At 43.4% G+C, this 11,492-nt stretch overlaps 1 protein-coding gene across 1 annotated transcript; it reads left to right on the forward strand.

The window, feature by feature from the left end:
* Positions 1-650: 650 nt before the first annotated feature.
* LOC124671769 lies at positions 651-2,368 on the forward strand. The gene is made up of 2 exons (XM_047208100.1): positions 651-1,275; positions 1,870-2,368. The coding sequence occupies exons 1-2, from the start codon at positions 1,256-1,258 to the stop codon at positions 2,366-2,368; spliced, it is 519 nt and encodes a 172-aa protein (XP_047064056.1). The 5' UTR covers positions 651-1,255.
* Positions 2,369-11,492: the final 9,124 nt, after the last annotated feature.

An 11,492-nucleotide genomic window follows, 5' to 3' on the forward strand; every position in this document is an offset into this window, starting at 1 on the left:
GACAGCTCCTCCGCCCTCCTTTGGCTACTCCCTCTACCTCCCATTCGATGGCTCCTTCTACCTCTCCTACGTCATCCTCTTCCTCTTCCGACCCCTTAGACCCGCTTAGCATCATTGCCGCTGCAGGGATCCTCAATCAAAATTTGGTTAGTAGTTCAATTCGGACAACAATTACAGTTAACCCGAGCCATAACAAATGCATAACAAATTGAAGCCCCCATGTTTCGGTAGATCTCGTTGTGCCCCGGCGCAAGGATAAAAGTGAGACAGTATATGATTGAGATTTATTGGCTTTAAACTCAAGGATAAAAGTGAGACAGTATATGATTGAGATTTATTGGCTTTAAACTGTGAGGCTCATCAAGGTCCCCCTGAGGTACGCATAGCATAGATTCCAATATCTATAGATAGAAACAAGTATTTTTTTCATCGAAGTCTAATATTATCACAAGTATATTTGAAAACATAGCTGACAGAATTCATGCATACATTACACATAATATATATTCCAACATCAATTTATAGAAACAAGTATTGTTTCACCTAAGTCTAATATTGTAATAGTTATATTACCGAACATAGCTGGCGGAATTCACCACCTGTGCTATAGCATTTCATCAATGTGATAGCACAATTTCTCCTCAGACAAAGATAAATCTGTAGATGATTCAATGAGTTTAGCTTTAGCAGGATGTTTCTCTTGCACTTGGAACCAGTATCCCTGCTTACTTGTGTAGACTTGGAAGTTGGAACCAGTATCCCTGTATGTTGAACAAACCACGCAACAGACTATGTTACAGACAGTGTAGTTGTTGACCTGAAACAATATGAATTTAATCATCTCTGAACAACATGCTTCACTGGTTCACTGCATGATGGGGAAAAAATGCTTGGTTAGAGACAAAAGTTTAATCATGTCTGCACCTTGTCCTGTGAATGATCTAGCATGGAAAAAAGAAATAAAAAACACAGATCCAATCCAAATGCTGTAACATTCAAGGTCAAAGATTAAGGTGCTGCTTCCATTGAGATGGCATAGAAGATATTTCCGACGCAAATGCAGGTGATCTGGTTGTCCACAGATGGCATAAAAGATTGGTCAATTGCAGCTATGGATCCATCGGATATCTTGGTGGCCCTAACAATTTGCTATCTTCTTGGTAGGGTGGGAGCACTAATCAATCAAAACATGGAAATACTATGAATTATCCACGTTGCCGAAGTACATGATGCTGATGAAGGCTGGGATTAGGATATGGCCATATGGGTGTTCAGGTAAGGTGAAGAATCTGAAACGCACCAAGGTTTCTTTGATACAGCAGCAGCACACATTGTTTGCGATTGGACATTGTTTGCGATTTGATGGGTTCATGACACTTAATTTCTTTGCTGGCTATGTTTGTCTGCTTGATAAATGCATCTTTGCTGGCTATGAGTATATTTATATTCACTTATGCAGTAGCATCATAATAGCTGAGTACCTTGCCAATGATGTGGAATTTTACAATTTGTTAACAGAAGATCTCCTTCCCATGTTTCTATTCTACTACTGCATTTAGCATACTCCAACAAAAACCGCTTCCAGTTCCGTTAATTTACTCATACTGTAGCTAAATTGTTGCTCCACAGTGGATAGTGTTATTTGCCAGTATGAAGTGCAGAGTATGTTCACACTTGTTTCAACAGAGCCATAGACTCATATATTGCTTCATGTTTCAGTGAATTGGAATTGGTAAAGGACAACTAAATGCATTAGTATCTGTCTCTGTAATATTTATGCTCTCCTCTCCAGTATAAAATGAACATTGCTAGCCATTATTCAGGTTGGTATTTTTCTGTTCACTACTTCTTGTTTTTGTTCTGGTTCAGGTGGGCACTTCTTCTGACAAGGTACAGTATCCACACGAAAAGGCGCGGCGAGGTGGGCTTCCCGGAGCAGCTCCCACACGCGGTGGGCAGAAGAAAAGGTGACCGACATGAATGCGGCGAGGTTCTGCCATTGCCGGTGGCTGCCAGCGAGACATGGGGCATGGCGGCGGCGGTTGCAGACAAGCTGCTGGAGCTCTCCTCATCGACCTGCGCAGCACATGCGAGACAGAGAGCTGCTGGATCTGCCGGTGAAAACGAGGAGGGAGGTTCTGTGACGATCTGCCATAGCTTTTTGTGCTGCCGGAGTGGTTGGATGATCTGCGGCCTCCTTGGCGGAGCGGTCGATCGGCGTCCTGGGAGAGGTCGGAGGCGAGCCGGAGCAGGAAGAAGACGACGATCTGCCGGAGCTTTGGACTGCGGCCGAGCGGCGACGGCGAGGGAGTTGCGCAGGCCTCCGGCGAGCAGAAGCATACAGTTATCCCATGTAATAATACCTTAATGAGTTCAGTCTGTGGATTCATTTTATTTTCTACATCAGAAGAGCTATTTTTAATTATGTGACTTCCATGCTAAACAAGGCAATACACATAACAGTGACTTGCATACTGCAAAATCGAGTGAAAACATGGGTTCTAGATGAAAATCACTCACATATAGACTTTAGTTTAATATCAAGGGAACCCATAATTTATTTGATCCCAGAAAGCTTCCTGATAGAAATAGATGATTTGCCGATCAAACTGAAGCTAAATTGAAAGAATGCGGGGATATTAAAAATGAGTGAATTGCCAAAGAAAGCATTTTGCATCAGTACAATAAGCGAACATATATTTGTCCAGGAATGAACAAACATAATGATAGTAAACCAGTCATATCAATTTAACTACATACAAATTCCTTACCTGCATCTGAGTCGCTGCAACCTGAGCATGATTCAGGCTTCTATGAAGAAACTAAACCATATGCTCCAATTGATGGTAGCAGCAAGGCTTGTGGAGGAGTACCAAGGACATCAATCTCGATGGTAACCTTAGAGATGTTAAGACATTTACACATTAGTTTTAGCAGATAGCCATCAAAGTAATCAAAATTTAAGAAGCTTCTTAAATCCTGAAAATGCCAAGCTTCTTAATTGATCTCCAAGCCTACATTCATGTACGGAGTAAAATTTTATTTTTCATTCCTAGATCAGCAACCATGCTGAATAAAACCATCATGTTAGCTGGAAAATCTTTGACATCAAACCTCATACATTTTTTGATTAAATTTCAACACAATCAGTTTATGGAGGCGTAAATCAACAAGAACTACAATAACTGATGTCAAAGCCTAATAATTACACGGAATATCAAATCTGAATTACTAATCTCATCAAGAGAACATGGAGCTAAATGCATAACAAAAGGAAAATACTTTGAGGCTATCAAAACCTTTAATAAAAGAAGTATTTGGAATATGCAGGCCATGGCAAAGGTCGACTAAAGGACCACATCTGTATACTGTAACGGTCTTATCCTCAGGCATTTCATTAAATATTTCAACCTCATCATATAGTTCAAAATGTGTATAATGTCTCGGCCGATATGTGATACAAGAAGCACATTGATATTTAGATATGAATGATCAAATAAGCAACCTAATGTGAAAATTTTCCTAATTTACTTCAGCAGAGAGATAAACATGCAAAGAGATGCCCGGCAAACAGTTCCGGTTTCATGGGAAATTCAATCAACCTAACTCAGTTGTTCACAAGAAACAGAAAATCTCTAGGGAACCATACAAAAAGTACTTCTTTATCCAAGGGGGTACGACATGCAAAACACTTACATGAACAACAAATAATACACGGAACTAACCTCTATACAGTATTAGTAAATTTAGATCTCAATAAAAAAGATGGAGATGGCAACTAAACCGATAACTTTGTGACATCTATTAGAGAATTAGAGAAGAGAGTTAATATGACAACATCAAAAGCATGTCTTCTCCAATTCCAATCTCGGCAGTAACAAATGTGGGCAAGAGAAACCAAAATGTTCCTAATTTCTTGAAATAAGAAATTTCGCCAATGCTATGAAGGAAAACTGAACGCTTACCTAGGAACCAAAAAAAGCTCTATTGCTTCTCAAACCATCTGCATCAATTCCAAAGATCCACTCCATGCAGCATGCACACACGGTAATAACTATCGTGAAAAATGTTATCACTGATCTGTTAAGGGGTGAAAAATGTGTTGGATTATAGAACCATAATTTCATTAGAAATAGAAGAAAACAATATTTTCAGACCACATATTAAACAGCATGCACACACGGTAATAACTATCGTGAATCACATGAACAAACTAAAAGCTGAAGAATATTCTTTTGTTTATTATACGACAAACCATGAGCTGAACTGAAAAGAATATCCATATCATGATTAAAATCAAACCCATTGTATTCATGGGGAGAACATCCGAGAGAAGCAACTCTGCTTCATAGGACTAAAATAATAGCTGTTATCTCTCAAACAATTAGTTGAACATTATGATCGCAAACTAAGCCCACATTGCAAAAAAAAATCCATGATATGTGCGATCCGAGGAATAAAAACAGCAGCAGACGAGACAAAATATAGGCAAAGACAATTACCTTTCAAGAAAAAGTAAAGGAAAGACATCAGTACCATATCAAGAAAACGTAAATGGCTATTCCCATAACAAAATATATGTCTTTCATTGAGTTATTTCCGCCTTCTCAAATAAACTGAGCCAATCCAATTGACCCACAAAATGATTTTTTTTCTACTCATTACCCTCAAGACCAATCTGTCAAAAAAAATAAGAGGCATGATTTATTTTTAGGCAAGATAAAATCATACAACTCAAGCTTTGAGTTGGTGACATTCTGGCAAAGCAATCTATATGCTTGAATGCAAATAAATTTGTATGTTCACCTACATGCCATATTTTGAAAAAATGAAGAAGATAGATAGCTGGTTTTGGCATAAAACCGGGATAGTACTTAGAATGAATCTAATTCACGGAAGCAATGAAATATATTAGACCATTTCCAAATTTCACCACGCATAATATTTAATGACCAACCCCACCAAATTTTTCCCTTCAGATCAAAGCATATCCACTCAACTGCAGGATAAAAGTAAATTGTCTGAATATAAAACCACACCAGAGTTGGAACTAAAGTCATAATTTTTTTTTGTAAAATAATTAATACATTAAACACTTGAATGGATAGTAAGGGAAATGCTAAAATATTGCAGATTGTTAATCATAAGTCCTACACATTCTCATGAACTATTTTTTTCCTGTACTTGACGGCAACAAAGATGCGAAGTTGGAAATTATCAAATACCTTCAAGCCCATCCAACCGGTGATGCCGTGATCATCCCTAGACGGACTTATAACAGCGGCATAATGGTTGTCAGGTAGGCACCAAAAACCAGGTATAATCGCACAACAGGAAGTCCTAGCAAAAACGAAGAAAGGAGCGACCAGGATGTCGACCTCGCCGCTACTGGATGCGCTCATGCTTGCGGAGAAGCACTTGTGTAGAGGCCGGGACTACCCGCAGCATGGTGCTTGGTCTAAGACCTTATGATGGAAAGTCACCTTCATTGCTGGAAAGAAAATAGTACCAAATCAGAATTGTGACTACTGGTAAAACCTGATACCTCCTCCTTGCATATAACCACTCCACAAACTCCATACAATCACCATGATGATAAGATGCACAGAAAGATATGGGCAAAAAGAAAATAAGAGAAGCCTCGTACAAATACCTGCATTTCATCAAATACGTGTGCATCTGGCCATGGTTGACCTGCTCCTACAGATCCTCTTCTTCTGACTTTTCTTACTTAAATCCTTGTACAAATTGCAAAAATCTGCAGCAAGCCATACAAAACATCACTCGTCTTGTTACTTTAAGATCAATGGCCAGCCTTCAAATAGCGTGAATTAAGATAATTAAGGGAGAGACAAATATAAGATATCTCTTTAATTAAGCCTTTGTAATATTGATCTTTAGAGGATTTCATAAATCGCCAATCAGAGAGCTCACAAGTCCTAAGCATACAACAATGGCGAGCAAAACAGAATGGGAAAGTAAGTTGAAATTAATATGGAGAACACAAGTCCTAAGCATACAACAATGGCGAGCAAAACAGAATGGGAAAGTAAGTTGCAATTAATATGGAGAAACACTGTAGTGTAAAATAATGGCGACTTCTCTGATCTTACATAAGAAAACATTCAGTTATAGGGATACGACAAATAAAATACCAAGGAATCACTTGAATGAGCATAACTTAAAAGGATACATATGTTAGATTAATCTCGTTCACAATCAAATCACAAAACCATGAAAATTTCAAATAACATAGTCTATGAAATAAGTAAATATTGAATAGAAAATTGTACCTTTGAACACTGCAAAAATTACATCTTTCAAGAAAGAAAGATGCAGAAATAATTAACCATGTCCTAATTAACCAATCAAGTTTTCAATCATGTGATTGTTGCCTGCAAATAAGAATAAAACCGTTCACAATTTCATCAACATAAACACAATGACCTGTACAATCCTACAAATCGGCATATGAGCTGAAAGGTTGTATTTATTTACAGCACTGAAATCTATGAACAAAAGCTATATAACTACAGTTTTGCAAAAACAGATCAGCAACTTGTTTTCTTCTCATTACCTAGCCCAGTTCATCAATACTTATTAATATTACAATTCAGTACCATTAATCTTACATGACTTCACTTTTTATTAATACAAGACAGCTGTAAATACTTCAATAGCAGGTTACATGTTTTAAAATAGTGCAAGGGCTTATGCTGTGTCTCCACCTGCTCAAAACTATGGCAATGGGTACTCATGACTAATGTTACAGTGTGGACTACAAAGGCTCGACATTATCCTAAGTGCTAAAGACAAGATGTATCACTACATGTTCATGTGAGTTACATGAGCTTCTACATCCAACACAATTCAAATAGTCCCATGCTCTTCCATTTCATGTTAAAACCGAAACATTCAATCCAACACAGCAGCAAGATTGCCCACCAAGAGACACAGAAGCTAGTGATGATGCCCATACGTACCTGGTGTTCATGGCTCCAACCACGAGCCTCCATTTGCTCCACATCTTCCTTACATTCACAGCTTGAAGCACGTATTCAAGCATCTGAGCCAATTTGGCAAGGACTCCAAGGTTGGCGTGTCGGACGTACCTAAAACCATGTGCACCATTTTCAATAGCCTTGTGATACATATACTGAGAGTTTCAGCCATGCTAAATACTGCCACCGCACATGGATATAAAAAGTAGATGGATATAAAAAGTAGCTAATTCAATATTCCCCGAAACTATTTTTAGACAACAATCACAAACAATGTGTGTGATTAACAACTAAATGGTACAATATAATGTTAATCTACTAATAGCAGTAGAGAATGTAACCTGCATGCCCTTGTCAGTACCAGCAGCATTGGCTCATGTCTCAAGATCCATCAACGCACTAATGATGATGTCAGTTCTCAGCTCAAAACATCCTACGCAGCAAGGCAAATGCCGTAGAACCTAAAGATATTAGCAAAGAAGAAATAAAAATTACAAACCGAAGGCATATCTACAGAAGTTATATTTTTTCGTAGAATAAATGGAGCTAGTTTCCTAGGACAAAGTTATTCTTCATGTACTTTTTATTTTCAATCTTCAAAATATGAACTTGTAAAACCAAAGTTATTCCAAACTGTAGCACCTTTAACTGTTTATTCGACTTTTTTAGATTCATCAATTTAGATATTTCCTTCTAGCAAGTAATGCATCATTGACCCCAAACTTGTACCTCTCATTTTGCATCTGCCACATCGAAGCAGCCAAAGAACATAGAGAAGCAACAGGATTGATATAACTTTTAATTTCAGTGACATCTAGCACTACGAAATTGCATACAGTGACATTCCTCCAAATCAGCTTCCAATGATTCTTTTGTTTGATCAAATCCATGTCAAAGCTGCAAAAGGAGCAGCAAGTTATCATGAACAAGAGATGGGCAAATCAATTCAGAATCCAAAGATATACTTAGATCTAGAGCAGACAATCTCACCGTGCCTGCTCTGGCCATGTCCATGTCTGCCAATCGCTGCTCCGCATACAGTGACATTCCTCCAAATCAGCTTCCAATGATTCTTTTGTTTGATCAAATCCATGTCAAAGCTGCAAAAGGAGCAGCAAATTATCATGAACAAGAGATGGGGGCAAATCAATTCAGAATCCAAAGATATACTTAGATCTAGAGCAGACAATCTCACCGTGCCTGCTCTGGCCATGTCCATGTCTGCCAATCGCTGCTCCTCCACCTCCGTCCCAGCGCCGCCCCTCGCTGCTCCTCCACGCCCGGATGTGTAGGTCGCGGGAGAGGGGCGCGAAGACGACGATTTGGGGCCGCGGAGGAGGAGACGCGAGGGGGTGAGGCAACACGCCACAACCTGCAATGGTTAGGTCGATTTATGCACTCACCGCGCCTCCCCGTCTCCATCGACGCCGCAGTTCGCCTCCAGCAGTGGGCCGCCGCGGATGCCTCCGACCAGTTCTTCACTTGAGGCGGCCGCCCCGCGCCGACCCATCTCTGGCCGCGACCGTCGCCTCCGGTCGTCGCCGCCGCGGATCCGCCAAGCGCCGGCCCGTCTCTGGCCGCGCCCGGCGCCACCGGTCGCCGCCGCCACCGTCGCCTCCGGTCGTCGCGGATCCGCCCTGCGTCGGCCCGTCTCTGGCCGCACTCGGCGCCTCCGGTCGCTGCCGCCATCCTTCTTGATCTCGCCGCACGCCGGTGCCGCGGAGTGACGGACGGCGCTTCTTCCGAGGAGGAGAGGCGGCGGCACGGGTTGGGAGAGGAGGTGGGGATTGGGGGACGGGAGAGGAGGTGGGGATTGGGGGAGGAGAGACTGGCCGTCTAGGTTTTCACTGCCCCAAACGAGAAGGGTGACATGAACGAGCCTGTGTGGCTGTCTATGACCGGCGGCCCCCGCACATATAAGGTCCCGTTTGTCATGGACTCGACGGGACAAGCCAAAAGTGACTAAAAAATTACAACATCCGACGGCTGTGGTGAAAAGCGGGATTGGAATTTACTGTAGCTAGCGAAACGGACGGATCAGATCGATTTGCCCCTCTCAGACCCCCTGGATGGCTGGGTAGTCTTTCAACATTTATAGAAGTAATGTGCATTGCCTCCTATAAGTCAAGAGCAGTTACTAACGAACAGGTTTCATCCTCAGAAGAACATTTGTTTCGGGAATAGGCAGAGGGTAAGAGTAATCCATCTTAAGAGTCAGTGAAGCACTCACCTTCTAAAATCACACTATAAGGGAGGAGTACAGCATAGATGCTGTCAAACAGATCATGCAGATAAGGTAACCAAACATAAGTCAATTCAGACAAACGCCAAAGTTTTGTTTCAGATATTAGCTGCACCAAACTAAGCGGCTAAGTGTGCTTTTAGATAACATTACTGATCACGTAGTTCAATCAGCAACTGCAACTAATATCAAACATTTCTTAAGAATATTTAGTCTGTTGTCACCAGTAAATATGCTAACTCCTAACATTGTCAGCTTCTAACTTTAGATCCGGTAAATACACTCTTTAGTGAATACCTAAAAGTCCATGTTAATAACACAACAGGGAAGCAAAGAAACAGTAGTACAGTAGTAATAAGTAACGGCACAATTCTGAATCATTCCATGGTTGTCAGCGAGTTCAACAGAGCAAGGGAACAAATTATCATGGTCTCCATTGTTGGGACAAAGATCAACGCCAAATAACTAGTGCCGCTTGAAAGCAAACGGAAAAATTCAGGTTCTAGCGAGTTATTGACCATGCAGGTGTTCAGTGGTATCCACGCCATGATCCAGTTATTGACTAACTGGCTCTTGTAAGCAAACAAAAACCATAAGCGAGTATGTGCATTGCCTCCTATAAGTCGGAGCTACTAGCGAACAGACGATGCATGCAGACGTTCCATGGCGATGTACGCCATCCACTAATTGACTACTTGCCTCTTGAAAGCAAACCATAATAAGCGAGTAAAGCGAAATCCAGTTCAGTGGTTAAACTCGATGCCGGAGCGAAGCAGGAGCAGATGGCTTCGCTCGAAAACCACAGCAAACGCGACGAGGTAGTCCGGTGCAAAATCGATCAGAACTGAAAGCAGATGGTGTGCTCTTCCCAGAAATAGGCAAGCGCGGAACTACAGAAACATCAGGAAGCAAGAGCAGCAGATCATCAATGGGGGCCTCGTGGGACTAATCCTCAATCGCTCGCGTCGGAGAAAGCCAGCACGAAATGGCTAGAACGCTAGAAGAAAACTGAATAATCGACAAGGAAGGAAGGGCTAGAAATCCACCGCAAGGCCACGCTCTCATCTAGGAAGGAAGAGACGCCGCCCTGCAACGCGCCGCGCGCGCGACGGCGAGTGGCCAAAGTAGAACAAACACCACCACACACCACAGATCGCTAGCTGATCAGCGACGCGCAGACTGGAGGGCAGAGAGCGGAGGAGGCAGGAAGGGGATGCGAGATGTCTCTCACCTCGGCGAAGATGGCGTCGCTGCTCGCTTGGAGGGCGGAGGTGCCGGGTGCTGCTGCTTGACGGCTTCCCTGCGTGTGCTTCGCTTGGAGGAACCCCGCCGCGTCCTGCTCCTGCGTGTGCTTGGAATTTCAGGACGGGTTTGGCCAGGCCAAGGAGGAGGATGCGAGAGAAGAAGCGGAAGCGGGGTCTTACGGAGCGGCGTCGCTGCGGCCGTGTGACGGTGGTTCCGGCTGGCTTCACAACGCAGCGCATGTTGGTGCGCGGAGAGCCTAATGGAGAGGCGTCCCTGGGCCGTCCGATCTGCTGATCTGGCATATCGGACGGTGATCCCGTCTTCGACCTGTGCCACGGTATGGGAGGGAGCCGTCTGACGCTGCCAACTGGGCCCGACGTGCCGCCCGCACTCCGCGGCGGCTGGTCCGTACGGGCTGGGATTCGCCACCGGACGCAGCAGCCAGCAAGCATAGATGAGTGCCGCCGGGCGCCGCGTGCTTGCTGCGCCTCCACCTTCCAGCGAGCACCCGCCCTCGGCCCGCCCTTGCTGTGCCTCCATCTTCAAACCCCCGCCCTGGCGCCCTCTCCTCCGCCCGAATCCCTCAAACCCGCCCACCGCCGGCCGCGGCTCACGGCGCGCACGCGGCCGGGGCAAACGGGTAGCCTCGAGAAATCCGCCGCTCGCCGTCTTCATCGCCGTCGGCTGCACCTGCTCGTGCTCACCACCCCCAAACCGCCACGCTTCTTTGACACAGACAACAGAGATTGTCAAGAGCGGAATAATGGGCCGTGCGGGAGAGACGGGAAATGGGCACTACCGCAGAGATAGAATTATGTGGCCCTGCTTTTAGTAGAGGTGTTGGGCTGGGCGCCTGGGCTCACATACATGTTCATCGGAGTTTCTTGTCGTCTAGTCTTTTTTTTCTAATTTGAGCAAGAAGTGCTAAATTCATCTATCGGACTAAGAGAAACCGGATGCAAAATCGACACAAAGAAACTTTCATCTCAAAGGACACACCCACA

The sequence above is a fragment of the Lolium rigidum genome, chromosome 7, assembly GCF_022539505.1.
Source record: "Lolium rigidum isolate FL_2022 chromosome 7, APGP_CSIRO_Lrig_0.1, whole genome shotgun sequence".
NCBI classification, from domain to species: Eukaryota; Viridiplantae; Streptophyta; class Magnoliopsida; order Poales; family Poaceae; genus Lolium; species Lolium rigidum.

Coding starts and splice junctions, on each gene's coding strand:
- LOC124671769 (XM_047208100.1), top strand. CDS start 1,256: ATGGCCATATGGGTGTTCAG. Junction 1,276..1,869: donor ATGGCCATATGGGTGTTCAG/GTAAGGTGAAGA, acceptor GTTCTGGTTCAG/GTGGGCACTTCTTCTGACAA.